The sequence below is a fragment of the Pestalotiopsis fici genome, assembly GCF_000516985.1.
Source record: "Pestalotiopsis fici W106-1 unplaced genomic scaffold PFICI_Scf_7, whole genome shotgun sequence".
Classification (NCBI taxonomy): domain Eukaryota; kingdom Fungi; phylum Ascomycota; class Sordariomycetes; order Amphisphaeriales; family Sporocadaceae; genus Pestalotiopsis; species Pestalotiopsis fici.
Genome location: NW_006917097.1, coordinates 551,927 through 568,394, shown reverse-complemented (window position 1 = coordinate 568,394; position 16,468 = coordinate 551,927). Strand labels below are relative to the sequence as shown.

At 51.8% G+C, this 16,468-nt stretch overlaps 6 protein-coding genes across 6 annotated transcripts; 3 read left to right on the top strand and 3 right to left on the bottom strand.

The window, feature by feature from the left end:
* Positions 1-49: 49 nt before the first annotated feature.
* PFICI_09813 (uncharacterized protein) lies at positions 50-1,465 on the bottom strand (the record flags this gene model as incomplete). Its single annotated transcript, XM_007838394.1, has 1 exon — positions 50-1,465. One exon carries the CDS (start codon positions 1,463-1,465, stop codon positions 50-52), a length of 1,416 nt encoding a protein of 471 aa, XP_007836585.1.
* Positions 1,466-1,933: 468 nt separating this feature from the next.
* Positions 1,934-5,143, bottom strand: PFICI_09812 (uncharacterized protein; the record flags this gene model as incomplete). The annotated part of the gene is made up of 1 exon (XM_007838393.1): positions 1,934-5,143. One exon carries the CDS (start codon positions 5,141-5,143, stop codon positions 1,934-1,936), a length of 3,210 nt encoding a protein of 1,069 aa, XP_007836584.1.
* A 1,617-nt stretch (positions 5,144-6,760) lies between these two features.
* On the top strand, positions 6,761-7,851 carry PFICI_09811 (uncharacterized protein; the record flags this gene model as incomplete). Its single annotated transcript, XM_007838392.1, has 2 exons — positions 6,761-6,805; positions 7,006-7,851. The coding sequence occupies 2 exons, from the start codon at positions 6,761-6,763 to the stop codon at positions 7,849-7,851; spliced, it is 891 nt and encodes a 296-aa protein (XP_007836583.1).
* A 287-nt stretch (positions 7,852-8,138) lies between these two features.
* PFICI_09810 (uncharacterized protein) lies at positions 8,139-9,010 on the top strand (the record flags this gene model as incomplete). Its single annotated transcript, XM_007838391.1, has 2 exons — positions 8,139-8,437; positions 8,494-9,010. 2 exons carry the CDS (start codon positions 8,139-8,141, stop codon positions 9,008-9,010), a joined length of 816 nt encoding a protein of 271 aa, XP_007836582.1.
* A 3,083-nt stretch (positions 9,011-12,093) lies between these two features.
* On the top strand, positions 12,094-13,270 carry PFICI_09809 (uncharacterized protein; the record flags this gene model as incomplete). Its single annotated transcript, XM_007838390.1, has 5 exons — positions 12,094-12,341; positions 12,399-12,638; positions 12,727-12,908; positions 12,969-13,152; positions 13,210-13,270. 5 exons carry the CDS (start codon positions 12,094-12,096, stop codon positions 13,268-13,270), a joined length of 915 nt encoding a protein of 304 aa, XP_007836581.1.
* A 212-nt stretch (positions 13,271-13,482) lies between these two features.
* On the bottom strand, positions 13,483-16,031 carry PFICI_09808 (uncharacterized protein; the record flags this gene model as incomplete). Its single annotated transcript, XM_007838389.1, has 5 exons — positions 13,483-13,687; positions 13,787-13,990; positions 14,175-14,379; positions 14,454-15,909; positions 15,960-16,031. 5 exons carry the CDS (start codon positions 16,029-16,031, stop codon positions 13,483-13,485), a joined length of 2,142 nt encoding a protein of 713 aa, XP_007836580.1.
* Positions 16,032-16,468: the final 437 nt, after the last annotated feature.

Below are 16,468 nucleotides of genomic sequence, written 5' to 3'. Positions count from 1 at the left end.
TAAACATGAGACGCGGGCTTAGCACACTTGATATGCTCCTCTCTAGTCTCTACAGAGCGTCTGCTGCACCCGGACTGAGCAGCCTTGTCATGAGTTTCACGTCCGAAAAGTCTTCCAAATGATCAATCATCTCAATCAGCTCATCCCGAGCCGTGTCCGAGAGCGGTTCGGCCGAGAACTCCCAGCAGCGTCGAAATTTGGCCAGGTGCTGCTCTCTCGTCAGCCTGCGCGCAGGGCTAGCGAGCATTTGATCGCACGTCCAGCTCTTTACTTCACCATTCGTTAAGCGCATCTCGACACTGACGGGCAATAGGTCATTTGGACCACCTTGATTGTCTGACACCATGCTGACCCGTTTTGCGAGATGGTGTGTATTCTCATCCTGGAGCTCATCACCTCGGTAATGTGCAAGGTCTATCATGCCGTTGATGAGGACTTTTGCTGCGATATAAGACATGCAGAGTCGAGCGTAGTTGGGAGACGGATCCGGGATATCCGGTCTCGCACACAGTCTCGCGGTCACTGGAGGGCCGGTAATGGTCACACTGTCAATCTCGTCTGGCTTCACGGTTGAGCCGTCGTCCTTTTTCGCGAGAACTTGCAGACCTTCCACGCCGCCATGAGTGGCTCGGCCGGCAGGGTACGGCTTGTGGCTCAGCTCGCTAATGAGCCAGCGCCCGCCCGCCAGACACTTGTATGTTTCGGTCAGATCCCACTTCTCCGGGCTCTCAAAGAGACGCAGGTAGCCGTAGGGTCCCTCAAAGACGTCGCGAGGTCCGGGGAGCCCGCTGGCCGCCCACTCGCACGATTGCATGGCCGCACGGCTATTCAGGCCAACCTGTAGCGGTAGCGACGTACTTCCCTCGACGTGAGGCTGCAGCGTGCCACTGGTTTGCGCGTACTGCAGACCCATGGCTTGCACGAGCGCCTCGTGCGACAGACCCATGAGTCGTCCCACGGCGGCCGTGGCGCCGAAACCCCCGGCCGTCGCAGGCCGGAAGAACGTCATTGCTGATCGGGACGCAATGCCCAGGCCCGCCGAGATGTTGACGCCCACCGCCATGGCCGTGATCAACTCCTTGCCGGTAATGCCGCCAAGTTTCTTCTCGGCGTACGCCACCACAGCCGGCAGCGTCGTGGCCAGCGGATGCAGCACCGCGCCTTCATGCACGCAGTCGTACTCTTGGCAGTGCACCTGGTACCCATTGACGAGCGCCGCCACGCCGGCCGAGACGCGCTGTCTCCTCCCCCAGAGCGTCGTGGTTGCGCCTCCGGCCTCGTCGGGGATCACCTTGTCGGCGCCAAACGCCGAGGACCCGGCAATGCCGACGCCGAGCGTGTCGAGGATGAAAACCTTGGCCTGCGCGACGGCGTCGGGCGTGAGGTCTTCAAACCGTGTCTCCAGAGCGTGGCTGGCGAAGCGCTCGGCCAATAACGGTGGCGTGGGATTAGTGGGATTGGCCATGGGATTTGGATTGTCCAGGGTTACACAAATCACAGATATATCAATAGAAAACTTTACTCCTTGCAAGTATTGCACCTACATGATCAATGCCGAGTTGGTAATGTCATGCAGAGGAATATGTATCGAATCTGGATAGGCACTCCCCCGAAGCCGATAGATGGTCCCGACGGCATGCGCGCGCGGAGCCGTCTCAAGATCCCCACTCGCGGGCCTGTCTACCGACCGGGCACTGATAAGAATGCACTTGAACCATTTCCACTCGTGCCGCCAAGTACTGCAAGAAGACAGTTGAAATGTACAAGTAACCATTGTTATTTCTATTTCTGGGCGTATAACCATACTACAACGTCCAGTATTTTCTCATGGTTCATCAAATTGCATTGCGTCGTGAAATGTCAAAAAAATTCAGATAATTTTTAGTCTATCGAACGCAATCTCGCTCAGCTGTGATTTAAGAATAGGCCAAATCTAGTAGACTTCCAACACGTATCGTCCCTCCTCCTTGAGTCTCTCAATCTCCTTCTTTGCATCAACCTTCTTGCCGGACATCTTCGCTTCCGTCGCGATGGCCTCCTCCAAGACCTCGGTGACGTCTGGCACAGGCCAGGTAGGACCACAGAGGTAGAATGAACCCTCCTCGACAATGTATGCCTTGACAATCTGGGCGATGCTCTGGCGCATACGGTCCTGGATGTAGATCTTCTGAGGCTGGTCACGAGAGAAGGCAGCACCCAGCAGAGTGATGACACCAGAGTCGAGGTATGCCTCCCATTCCTCACCATACAGGTACTCCTCACGCTGGTGACGAGAACCAAGGTACAGAAGAATGTCGCCAATCTTCTTGCCTTGTGCCTTTTGCATGGCGCGGTACTGGATGAAGGCACGGAAAGGTGCAAGACCTGTACCAAGACCAGCCATGATAAGGGGTGCATCGTCACGAGTGGGGAGCTTCATAACGGAGGGCTTGACGGATGCAGTGACTGCGGTGCCGACAGGGAGTCGGCTCAGGTAGCGGGTAGCCTGACCGTATCGTTGACGACCTCTTGGGTCAACCCAGTCGACCACGACAATCATGAGAGCGACCGCGTTGGGGGTGACCGCCTGAGCCGATGCAATCGAGTACTCACGGCGCTTGAGCGGACCGACCAAGCGAACAATGTCGGTGAAGGAAAGGTGAGCAGAAGTAAACTCCTCGAGGATATCAGCATAGGTGATGGTGTCAACGTCACTGCGTTGCTTGAACTCGTCAGCACCTTCCTGGGCACCCAGCACAAGGAGCTTCTTCTTCTCAACCTCGTCGGTGGCGAACTCGGCGAGGCTTTCGTAGAAGCGCTTGGGTGGCTTTCCAAAGATGTCAATGTTCTGCTGGAGAGCCTGGAAAGTGGTGCGCGTCTCCACAGAGCCGGGCTCCCGAGCAGGAATTTGAACGAGCTGATCGCCATCAATGCCATATGACTCAATGAACTGCTGAACTAGCTCAGGGTCGTTGTCGGCATGGATACCGAGAGCCTCACCAATCTTGTACGTAAGACCAGAGTCGCCCAAGTCAAACTCAATGTGGAAGATGTTACGGTCGTAAGTGGCAGGTGTAAGTCTGCGGTTCTCCTTGACACGAATGGTGTGAGTGACGACAGTCTGCTCGGGTCGCAGCTCAATCTGAGTACCGTAAGCCTCCTTGAAGAGGAGACCCTTGGCAGCCGACTTCCAGTCGCTGATTGCAGCCTCAGACTCGGCTTCCTCCTTCTCGAATGCGGTGAAGCTGGTAGTCTTGGGAGCGGCAGCCTTGGTCGATTCCTCGGCAATTTCCGCCCATGTCTCTGGGACCTCGAATTTGCTCAGGGACTTCTCAAGAGCCTCGAGTGATTCATCCAGAGAAGGAGGGTTGCCCTCCAGAGCAACAAGTTTCTGCAGAGTGTCGGTCTTGACATCGCTGCTTGCAGCCTTGAGGAAAGCAAGCTCGACCAAAAGACGGCCAACCTTCTCGTCCTCAGTTGCCAGAGTCGGGTCGAGGACAAGAAGCTCAATGTTGCGCTCCTTGATGTCCTTGCGAACAGTGGCGGGGATACGCTTTTCGACATCCTCTGCCTTGAAGTTTGGCAGTCTGATGATGAGCTTACCATCCGACTTGACAGTCTGAGAAGACGCGACATCCTTCAGCAGCTTCTCCTCGTTGATAAAGACAACATCAGCCTCATCAATCGAGTAGGGGGCGTCAATGGACTTCTTGGACGCGCGCAGATCGACGCGCACGACACCTCCCTGAACCAAGTTGTCGTACGACTCAGTAGCGTAGACATTGCTAGTAGAGTCACGAGAAAGAAGGCCACCAATGATGATGGGTGCGTGGGCAGAAGCAGAGTTGTCAACATCAAGGAAGACAAACTGTCCGGCTCCTTCAAGCTGGGGCAGAGACAGCTTAACCTCTGAAGTATTCTTGGTGATAAACTTGGAGAAGACGGAAGCAAAGCTGCTAGGAGTGAAGACCTCGGTGGCAGGGTACTTGACATCAGTGACAGTGGGAGCGGTGGCCCATTTGTCAGCGAAGGAGACGGCAGTCAGAACATCTGCGTAGAGAGCCGATTGGACAGAGGCATCCGAAACAGCAGCAGCATTGCTGACTTGTCCAAGCACGGCGATATTCCTGACAGTCTCGGGCAGAACGCTCAAGAAAGCCTCCTCGACAAATGGTCGGTAAACACGAACGGTGACGGCGCCAACCATGATACCCTTGGAAGCCAGGACGTCAACAACTTGCTTGGCAAGCTGAGACTCGACGCTGCCAAAGACAACGAAGACGGTTTCAGCAGCCTTGTCGCCCGTGTATTCGAAGAGCTCGTAGTCGGTACCGAGCTCGCCGTTGAAAGCCTTGAGAAGCTCAGTGACCTTGCCTGCATCATCGAGACGCTTGTTGACGCTGTCGGCAGCCTGGGAAACCTTGTTGTACACATCGGCAATTCCCTTCTCGCTGAGGGCATCGACTACGCGAAGAGTCTCGCGAGCTGTACGGACACCATCGTAGATATGAAGGGTTGGGAGAATCTTGGCCATCAATGTTGCGAACAGAGAAATGTGCTGGGCCTCGTGGGCAGAGGTGCTCGAGACAAGGCCGAGTCCCAGGTCCTCGGCGACCTGCAGAGCACTGCCGTACTCTGTCACAAGACCGGCATCGGCAGAGTAATCAGCTGCAGCGATGTGCGCGACAAAGGGGCTGGACACTCCGTAAAGAAGCGCCAGCTGATCGAGAGAGGAGCGCAAGTGGCGCAAACTGAGGGATGGCGCCAGAAGAGTCTGAGGAATGTGTCTCTTGCTCAAGTCAAAGTCCTTCGAGAAAATGTAACCCAGGGCGAATGCGCCGGCTCCGACACGAGTCTGGAGGGGCAGAACACTGGTGGCATAGCCATGAATATTCTTCTCCTCGTCTTCGGCCCAATCCTTCACGGCGACATCGAGGTCGAAGGTCTCGGGGGAGTAGGAGAAGATCTTGTCGGAGAGCTTGTAGGCGACCTGCTGGACGAGAAGCTGGCCGGTCACATAAGTCGGTCCGGAGATCGAGTCCAAGGCAACGAGCTGACCAAATGGCAGACTCGAGGACTGCTTGGTGAATTCGGGTCGTTCGGTCTGAGAATCAGTCATGGTGACATCGGCGCCACCGGCGCTCTCCTGCTGTCTCAACTGCATTGTGCGAATATACCAATTGAGGATTGGTCCAGAATCCTGAAAATCGCAAGCGAAATACTGAGCAGAACGATACAATAGAAAGAATGGAAGAGACCAAAGGAATTCAACAGTGATCCCAGGGACTTGTCAACGAGTATCAGACGGCACCAGGAAGGAGCCAGACACTTGACAGATTCTCTGCTGGGAAATCAGAGGAACAGGAGGGTCGAGATATCTCGAGGTCTGGTACAAGTTCACTCGAACAACGACAGCGACACCGCCAGGAAAGGCAAAAAAACTATACAAAATCGACCTTACCTGACCCACCGATGACCGGCTCCATGATGTCTGAGCCCGGTATTGCGCCATCTTTACCGGCCGCCATCGCGGTTGTCGGGATGGGTAAAATGTTGAAGTTTTGCTATGGGATTTTACATGCGGCTGTCGTAGAGTGCGATCACGCAATAGCACGCTTAGCCCTTTTCTCTCTAGCGCTGAATCGCCTCTGAGGCTCACCACTGAAATTTCAACCAATTCAAAGAAAGCTAGGGGACTTTTGCAGGGGCCTCGATCTCAGATTCAATCATTCGCTAAGAGGCGAGTTTAGTGCCAAACCCCCGGGAATGATGATGGATCCCTCTGTTCCGTTCCCGAATTATCTCCTGGGTTAGACGGAATCGTGATGAATAAGCAGAGCCGCATCATTAATGGCTACAACATACCCAATGGTTGATTTATAATGAGGATTCAATGGCAATCGACAATGAAATCTGCTACATATCGCATTGAATCATCTTCGAAGGTGTCGTTTTCAAATTTGCCCAGGCGGACGGATGCGCGATACGTGTCGCGCATAGGCATCTTACCGGCGCTACTGTACCTCGTCTCGAGTCAACAACGCAGACTCTTTATCGAAAATTTTGGTTGCCGATAAACTACATATAATCGATTCAGTCTCCGGTTTATGGGCAGCTTCGTTGGCCAAGATGCGAAATCCGGTCTCAGGTTGCCGGACACCTCCAGCCTTTACATGTGAGCAGAGTCGATTGCGTCCATTCACGGCCGTCCCAAGATGCCATATGGGTGATGATTGACGATGCACCCCAACCCCAAACAATGAATCATGGAATCAGTCTCCAGAATAGTGCTTCAGTACGTGGTCGCGTCAATGCCATATTCATGCAAATATGCTACCGAAAAGGTTGGCCTTAGTATGGTATGAGACACGACATTTTCAAAAGAGGATTAAACTTGAACACCAGGGCACATGTGATGTTTTGCTTTACACAGCCTTCGCAACGCTATTGTTGGTTGCAGTACAAATGATCGCAAGCAACTAACTCTTGCAGGCTACCATGTTTGCCAGTACGGCGCAAATGGAAGAACGTCTCTGGAGTTGCCCGCTTGTACCTACCCAAATGAGGTTCAGCATAGTAGAGTTTCGCCTATCCACACCATTTGCGGGGAGAAGACACCCCGCTATAGGTAGGATACCTAATTAAGATGCGTACAGTACACAATGGTGATGCCTCGTGAAGACCGACTCCATCTGTATCGCCAGCCGAACAGTTGACTGAATCAACAATCATTCCATCAATATTTGCAAGATCTTCTACATCCTGAAAATAGACCCTCACCATGGCGCCAGTTGTCAAGGTCGCTCTCGTACAGCTAAACCCCAAGGTCAGTCTTGTCAAGCGGCAACATCCGCTGAGCGCTCCGTAATCTGCGTGCCTGCCCCTCACAAAGACAAATATCGCTACGTCATCCTAGACACCATGCACAATGTAAATAGAAGATGATATGTTGACCTACTTCTGGAGAAACAAACTTGGTATTGATTTCATTGTCGAACAATATGGGCTGATGGACACATGAAATAGGCCGTCGCGCCGGCAGAGAACTTCGCCAAGGCCGCATCCTTTATCAAAGATGCCGCGTCTCAGGGAGCACAGCTAGCAGTGCTTCCAGAGTACCATCTCACCTCGTGGGTGCCAGATGACCCAAACTTCAAGCAGTCGTGCATCGAAGCGATGGCGTACCTGTCCAAGTATCAGGAATTGGCCAAGGAGCAGAGGATTTGCATCGTACCCGGCACCATTGTGGAGGCTGTTACGGAAGGCGGAGATGAGTCACTCTTGAATGTCGCCTACTTCATTTCTTCAGACGGAAGCATTGCTGGGCGGTATCAAAAGAAGAACCTATGGCACCCTGAGCGCCACCATCTCGTCTCCTCAGCCCACGAGCCGCATACCGCCTTCGACACGCCTCTGGGTCGTGTTGGCATGCTGGTGTGCTGGGATCTTGCGTTTCCCGAGGGCTTCCGGGAGCTCATTTCAGACGGCGCTGATCTCATTGTGGTGCCCTCCTTTTGGACAATGAAGGATGTGAGCGATGAGGCCTACGAGCTAAATCCAGAAGGAGAGGGCCTCTTTCTCAACAGTACGGTCGTGACAAGGGCATTTGAGAATACCTGCGCCGTAGTATTTGTGAACGCAGGCGGTCCGGCAGAGAAGGGCGAAAAGACCAACTACGCAGGGCTGAGCCAGGTTGCCGCACCACACGTGGGCGCCATCACCCGCATGGGAAGGGCAGAAGGAATGAAACTGGTAGACCTGGACATGAACATTCTTAAGATTGGCGAGTCCAACTACAAGGTGCGGGAGGACATGCGAACTGAAGGGTGGCACTATGAATACACGCGCATCCGGAACAACGGCAAGCTGTGATGGCATTTCTTGAGTCGGTATGCGCAATCAGAAATGCCATATCGAATATGGCCTTGTCGTAGTACCCGGGCCAAGTTTGATTCAAAAATGGCGTAATTACTGGGTAACCAAGTATCCGCGATACTCTGTGAAACAAGGGCTAAGATCCTGCCCTCTTTCGTAAGGGAGTCGCACATATAGCTCGTGGCTTCCGTCGCGTCTAGTCAATCTCTACGCTACAGCATGCATCATCCTTACCTACAAATAAAAATAAAAAAATAAAAAATTGGTACACAATACTCCCAGTTATGTCGATGGCATCATCAACTTTTGCCGCTCTGACAGCCGTCTTCACCCCGCCTCCGTTCTGTTCTGGTCGGTATGCCGTCTTCATCGGCACTCCGACGCCGCTGGGTGGTGCTCCGAGCACAAATACACCTAGCAGCGGTTGGATTGACCCGTCCTTCAGCACCTGCAATCCGCCTCAGTACACCAATACCTACCCGACTTTCAGTCCCGGCGTATGCCCGTCCGGCATGACAATAGCCGCATCAAGCTCTAATATTGATGGGGCGAGGACGATCTGGACAGGTGCTTGTTGCGAGAGGTCCGTGCCAGGAGAGACAAAATGTCGGACGACACAACTGCTAATCCGAGACACAGTGGCTTCTCGCAGCTGGACACACAGTATCTGTGCACATCGAGCGTGACGACTCCCATGGGATTTCTACTTGACCCTAATATATCCACCGCCGACGTCTTCACGACGCTATCAAATCTCAACATTGAACATGACCAGTTGGCGGTGCTCTGGGAAGAAACAGATTTACCAGTCTTCCCGAACGAAGTAGCTGCGCAGTATGCCTCCATCATGGGTGTCGAGGTGCCGACTTCAAGCCTAGACACGGACAAGGCTACAACAGATGCTACACAATCACCTGGTGCTTTCATCACACCTCAGCCGACATCAACACAGGCGATTTCACAGATCAGCGAGCAGAGCTCGGAAGTGTCTACCACTAGCGGCAAGTCACCAACAGTTGGTAGCTCCGCAGAATCACACTCGACTGCGTTGGATGTGACCAGCTTTGTTGCGAAATCATCTGCATCCTCGTCTCAAATGGGCACATGGTTGAGCTGTGTATTGATACTGTTTGTGTGGAAGATCAACGTCTTTTAGCCTCGTATTTCAATAGAGTAGAAAACTCGATGGCATCAGGTTCACAAACTGGGGGTATGAAGGGAATTGTCGCATGCCTTCGTCGCCATATTGGCATTGACTACTACTACCAGGTAGCGGCAGGCTTTCTTATCCCTGTGATTCATCATGTCTCTTGCACTCAAACCATTCGAGGGCATGACACCAACCATCCAGCCATAGCAAGTTTTAGTTTTCTCCATTGGCATGGATCTGTCCTGACGTTGAGAGAAGCATCATTTCGCATGAAAGTCACAGCACAATTTTCTCCATGTGACCGGCAAGACTGAAGGCATTGGTACCTTCGAGCACGCGCCTTTCTCAATGTTCAATCTCATTTGAGCGTCCATAGGCTACTGTCGTAGCGATTATGGCATTGAGAAGACGGTTCAATGGTGGCCTGGATGTGGCTGAGCTCAGAACACCGGATTGATAGCGGGCAAAGAAACTCTCGACCGAACACCGTCATTCAAGCCTCTAATTTCTGACAATCACATTTAAAGAGGCATGAGTTCTTGCTTGTACGTCGTTCTCGTGCATAGCCTATGCTGTTAGAGCAGCGCATGAGAGCGGGCTAAGCCTGACTGACGTGAAATGTTGAGTGTGCATCTAAAATTTCCGTGATCATCTTCACCTTGTGCCACATCTTCAGGTAGATGATATTCAAGGTATAATCATACGTAAGCCATCTTGTTGTTGGTCAGATATTCACGTGATTTCGAGCTGGTGAATGACGTCCCAAGCAAGGTTGTTATCTCGCGTATGCGCTTACGAGGCGTGGAGTTTTAGCTTGATTGTATAATTCGCCAGAGAAACACATGACGGCCAAGAAAGAAGGAGTACACGGACGTTGACTCAAACTTGAAAGTTGAAGTCCTATGAACAAAGAAGTAGAAAAAATGCATCGCGCATCAAAGGCAGCAGACTCGCGCCTTGCTGCGATGGCCGCTCGGACACCGAAGCCGGGCATCGCTAACGCCGGGAGACTAGTTAGTGGTAGGCCCTGCAGCAGCAGTTTGCTTGGTCTCTTGGCTCATATTTCCGGATCGCATTTGGGGTATAGTATAAACTTGGCGAGCCTCGTGTTCAACCTATAGCCTATAAGTGACGTATTGTAAGGCCCGCTTGCCCCACTGAGCCAAATGGATCCTTCTATCTCCTATTGAGATCAGTAAACCGAATCTATTCCAAACCTCACCGTTCGCTCTCAACCTACATACCTGGCTAGCTGTCGGGTACTTCTGGGCAGCGGGTTTGGTGTCACGATTTTTACGAGCTTTTGCTTTCTGCTAGTCAATATTGATGCAAGAAAGAAAGAGTAACGTGTGTTTCTAACCAGGATTTCAAGGCATGATCGACTGATCACGATGCCTCAGCCGCACAGTGGCTGACGGTAGGCTTACATCCAGTTCTGTGACTTGTCCATACAGCGGCAAGACCAACGCTTACCGCCCTCCCCCGCAGCCGGGCTCGCATCGCTGATATGGGGGTGGAATGGAGGATTTAACCATGTAGTATGACATGACTATACCGATCGCGACGAAAGCGCTCGGGCTCGCATCTGTCGGAAGCTGGTGGGAGTGAAGTTCCCGAAGCTACTGTCTTGTCCGCGAGCTCATCTCATTCGTCTCCGTTTACCTGAGCCGCCCTTACATGGGATGGTATGCAGCCTTGGGCATTGCAGGGATGGAAAGTCTTGGATGGTGGATATCAGATGGGCCTTTGCTTTTTTTTTCTTCTTCGAGCTTTCTTTCGGCGCCGTGTGTGCCGCAGATAAGCTTAAGTGCAGCGAGACCCATGTAAATAAAATGTGGTCATGGTTGCGGGGTAAAAGAAAAGGTGATAAACGTGTGGCCGATTTCAAGTCTGACATTTTTAATCAAGGAAGAAAAAGAAGAATTGATTCAATGATGAAAACTATTGGGTCAATTGGCTTTCCATATCGCGAGGCTGGAAGAATTCTAAAATAAAAAGAAAGAGGTTGCAGTCAAGTCGTTGCTCCGGTCAACAACGGGGGATGCATAATAACAGAATAAATTAAGATGAGAGTTCAAGACTATGCGGGGGAAAATCCACGAGACACAGCAGATTGAGTTTGATGAGACAACCACCTATGAGAGCCCCAAAATATGATGCATCCTTGAGAGCTTTGGGCCAATGCCAGTTCATGAAGAGCGCCACCGACTGCAAGCCATCTACTGCGTGGTCATCAAAGCTGAGAGCATCCAACCACTGTTGTCGCCATGACAAGAGAGAAGGGGATCCCGTCATTGCCTTGCAAGCAAGAGCTCTCTCTGCCTGCATCTCGCAACACCCCGGCCGAGCAACACAGAGCCCGCCAAGAAAGCCAAGACTCGCTCACCTAACACGACATATGGCTTCCCTTGGCGCACGCGCGCTGGTATTGCCTGTTGAGGCAACGGCGCCCTGCTTGGCTACATGGCTTCTGAGCACAAGTCAACAGGGCCGTTTATTCTCCCCTAAATGCCATGCGTCTGTTGTGCCGTGATGCGCTGCAAGACAAGCAGACACAAGCCTTCCAGACAAGATGACCAACCCCCGCTGGCTGGCTGCTCACTCATGATCCAAGGGTCTTTTCTACGGGGGGTTCCTCGTGTCCGGCTCTGCCTGGCTAATGTACATTACAGTCAGGCCACTGCACCAAGCACCCTGCCTACAGAACATGTCATGCTCTAACCTACAGAAGATCGACCATGTTAGCTACAACACCAGGTATGATGCACACAACCTTGCACGTACTATGTTGTATGTGGCGCTCGGCAAGCCCACAGAGACGATCAGCTCCAGCCTAAGAGGCTGGGCATTGATGGTTTGTTACCCAAGCTCATTTCCGCAACTGCACTCGATATCTTGGACTGCTGTTATAAATATGTCGTGACATCTCTTTCTGGATGACTGTTTTATTTTTCTCTTTTTTTGAGTTGCAGACACACGCCTCAATAATTGGCCTACGCAACAGCCAGAGAGCACAGGCAGCCAGTAGTATATACTCGAATAATCTCATATATCTACTCTTCTTTTTTAAGTTTAACGCCATTCCCGCCATGCTTGCTCCCCTATTCGCCGCGTTCCTGGCTGGCGCTGCCGCCTCGCCCGTGAGTCAAGTCGTCCAAGAGCGGCAGTCTTCCATTCCCGTCGGTACCATCATCACGGCCTGTACTGTACCCGGGACCTTTGCCTTGACCTTTGACGACGGTCCATTCGCCTACACGGCTGAGCTGCTAGACCTGCTTTCTAGCAATGGTGTCAAGGCTACATTCTTCCTCAACGGACAGAACTGGGGTTCTATCTAGTAGGTCCTACTCATGTTCTTGCATAGGTACCTTCTTCTAATGACAACGTCTTGTAGTGATTATACTGCTCAGGTTGTGAGGATGGACGCGGAGGGACACCAAGTCGGCTCACACACATGGGCACATGCTGATCTGGCAACCCTCGATGCCGCCGGCATCACTTCGCAAATGACACAGCTTGAGGATGCTTTGTATACCATCCTTGGCAAGGCTCCAACCTACATGCGTCCTCCTTACTTTAGCACAAACGATCTTGCCCTCTCAACCCTCGGCAGTCTCGGATACCACGTCATCAAGTATGTGCTCCTGGCTCATTGATCAGCTTACATATCCTATTACACTCATGACCTTCGTTGAGACTGTCCAGACTAACATACCACTCAGTGCCAACATTGATACTCTTGACTATGAGCATGACGATGACACCATTGGTGTTGCAGCGACCAACTTTGAAAACGGACTCGCCGCTGGCGGCACCATCAGCCTGATGCACGATGTTCACGCACAGACCGTGCATGTGCTGGTCCAGGAAGCCATCAACGATATCAAGGCCAAGGGTCTCACTTGTGAGTCAAAATACCGTCTACTTGTTTTCTTTAATGGGATACTAATTTCCCTAATCACAGCCGTCACCGTTGGAACGTGCTTGGGCGATGCCGCTGCCAACTGGTACAAGACCGGCACCGGCAGCGGCGGAGGCGATACCACACCCCCGGCCACCGGCGGTCCCAGCCCGGACGATACTTGCGGAGCTTCGAACAGTGGATATGTCTGCCAGAACTCACAGTGCTGCTCGCAGTGGGGATGGTGGTAAGTATTGAGCTATGAACAAGAATTATTCGAAATAGGAAGCTGACCCTTATACAGTGGTACCACCTCCGAGTACTGTGGCACCGGATGCCAGTCCGCTTACGGTCTTTGCAGCTAATCGTTTTGCATATTGTGATTGATTTTTCATAATGACGGCATAGTTTTCGATTAGCACATGATTGCATTTACAATTTATAGAAAGCATAGTTATTCGTAGTTTCTAATCATATTATGTCCAACATCTTAGTTCTGCAATTCTGAGTAGGAAACCTATTGGACCATGAATCATACGCTTTTGGATCGTCTCCTTTGAGATCATCGATAAGAGGCTTAGTTTGGAGCGCCTTGCACCAATGATTCAACTAAAGCACCAACATTTGGCTTTCGACCTAGAAAGTCTTCCAACATCTTGAGCTTATCTGGATGGGCACCGCCGTACTCCAAGAATTTCCGACGGTAGCGATTCCACGTGTCGCGATCCCACGGATTCTTTGCAAACTGGGAATGCCAGATATCTTGCGCAAAGGCCTCGCAGCTGACGTCGCGTCAGTTGACTGGTTTCAGGAAATTGCAAATAAAGAGGGAGAAGAAAAAAAGGAAGGAAAGGAAACAGCCATCGGTTGGCTCTACTCACACCAAATATCCATAGTAGCCGACATCATACCCAGAAACGAGGTGCGCAAAGGTTGTATAGTCGGATCCGCCCCCTTTGACGTCCTCGAAGCTCTTTGCCTCGAGTTCTTCTCGGTAGCCGTACCACAGCTTCCTCGCGTCAAGCAATTCGGCCTCCTCGGGCGAAGCCATGCTGTGTAATTTCATGTCGAACAAGGATACCGTCCTATAAAACTCTGAATCAGCCTTATTCAACCTTTAACATGCCAAGCAACATGTCAATGTAAATAGTGCTGGGCAACGAGTTGCTTTTTTTCTTCCCCCGCCCAGCCGGGATGTTTCGGTCCAGTTCACGTGGAGCTTGCGCCATGGCTTTGAGACACGCCACTCGGGCTAAGAAAATCACTCACAGCTGATGACAATAGAACTGTGCCTCATTCAAATAGCGGCTCCGAGAGAGCGCCTGCACAAACTCTGCTGGGATCGATCTGGGAGGGTCGGGTTTTCCTGGGTTGTCCTTGCGCCATTGCTCGAGGTACTTCGCATCAAGCGTGGTGTAATGGCGGCTGAGCTTGGCCAGAACATCTTCGAGCCAGACAAAGTTCTCCAAGAACACTAAGGCACAAGTAAGCACATTATTGTGTTGTATAGAGAACCCATGTTGGATAGGAAAGGAGAAAATAACTTACTGCTTGGCATCTCGCCAGCATCCACCGGTAATCTGTTGGACCCGTGAAACATGACAAACTCCGTCTTGGAGAGAAGGTCGTGGATGGCATGCCCGAGTTCATGGAAAATAGTGGCGACCTCGCGGTGTTTGAGCAGCTTGCAGGTACCCGGAGCCGGCGTCGGCAGGGCACACGACAGGATGGTCGAGGGGTACTTTCGAGTCCCATCGGCCTTCGTATACCCGCACTCGAGGTTGACGTTTTGGTTGCCGCGGTACTTGTGCTCACGGTACAGTAGGTCCATGTAGAGGTAGCCAATGAACCCCGCGGCTTCGTCCTGGGCCGGCCCGTCCCACACGGCAAAGATCTCGACGCTTTCGTGCCACTTGACATTGGGGTTGAGCTCGCTATCGGAGACCCGATCAAAGCGTAGGCCGAGAAAGGACGTGAACAGTCCGAGCATGGCGTCCATGACGTGTTCCAAAGGGAAGAACTCGGATATTAAGACTTCGTCAACTTGCAAGGTCTTTTGCATCATTGTATGATAGTATGACTGTTCCCAGCTAGGAAATGACTTTTCGTCTCCATCCTGTAACAGGCCGCGTCGTATGCGATCATCGAGGCGAACGGCCTGTATTTCAGCTACTTCCTTTTCGACAATTGGAATTAGCTGAGGCTTGAGGTCGTCCAAGAACCTGTTAATCCACTCAGCTGACCTGACTGCACGATTGGGAGCGCGATATGCCGCATGGTTTGGCAGCTTCAGCTTGTTGGCTTGGGAACGGCGTCTGCGCATAATGTCCAGGAGTATCGGCTCATTGTGCAAGAGTTTCTTGTCGTTTTCAATGTACATTTTGCGACGGACCTCCGGTTCATGGGCGTACCTGAGTACCGTCTGGGCGCCCCCGTTGGCAAACGGCACGAACTTCTTGTGCTGATCTGGCGTGCTGTCGTCGGTCTTCCATTTCGCCAGCTCGTCGGAGGGCACACCGTCCAGCTCCTTCTCGGAAAACCATATGCCGCTGGACTCCTGGGCCACGTTTCGTTTGTACTCGCTGCAAAGATCCACGACCTCCAGTCGACCTTTTAGGTAGTCCTCTATACCACTCTGGCTCAGGATCCCGTAGCCGCATTGCTTGTAGTCCTTGACTTTCTGTTCGAGTATAAACCTGGCCTCTTGACCCAGATGTGGATCGTCTTGCTCTCTCTCCAGCGCTGCTTGTAACAGCACAAAATAATCCTCTCGTCTGCTCCAATTTGCCACGGCCTGATTATACCGCTTGAGAGCATCTCGGACTGTGTCTTGCGTCTCGAGACTTGGACTGCAGTACTGCAAGTTTGCAATCATGCCTAGCGGAGCCTGTGTTTCATTGTCTACATGTAGCCATGGGCGCAGGACGGTCTCAAATGTCGCGCTCTCGGCGGTATTCGTGCGGACGATGGTGTCTATGATGTTATCGTACTCGGCAATCAGAGCCTGTCTCCAAATCAGAAATTGCACTTGAAGTTGAGATAATGATTACGTACATCCATCATTGGAAAAATGTCATCACGTTTGGGCACCTTGAAGGGTGATTGCGGGGGTATTCTTTTGGCCATTTCGTCGGTCTATTGTGATGACGTTTCGGCAGTGGAGAGATTGTGAAGCAGTACCGATATAAGTCTAGTTATTTTATTGTAGATCTGTGTCATTGAAACTGCTGCTCAGTTATGTGTTTATATAGATGTTCAATACATGGGCTCGTGCATGAGGAATTCAGCTTCAGCACAGTCTTCAAAGTGATTCAACATAACCGTTGGAAGGTTCTTTGGCGATATCTCATTGAAATTCGCAAACTTGACGTTGCCCCTCATCTAGGCGGCTGAAATCATATCATCGGTAATCCTTCAGATATGAGTATAGGAAAGCTTGGCTCATGCAGAGATGTTCACGGGAGTTGGATGACAGCCAATCAGGCTGCACGATATGGAGGATCAATTGAGCCACCCGGTGCACTGCAGGTGCGAACCCCTCTATTTCAGGTCATTTGACTGAT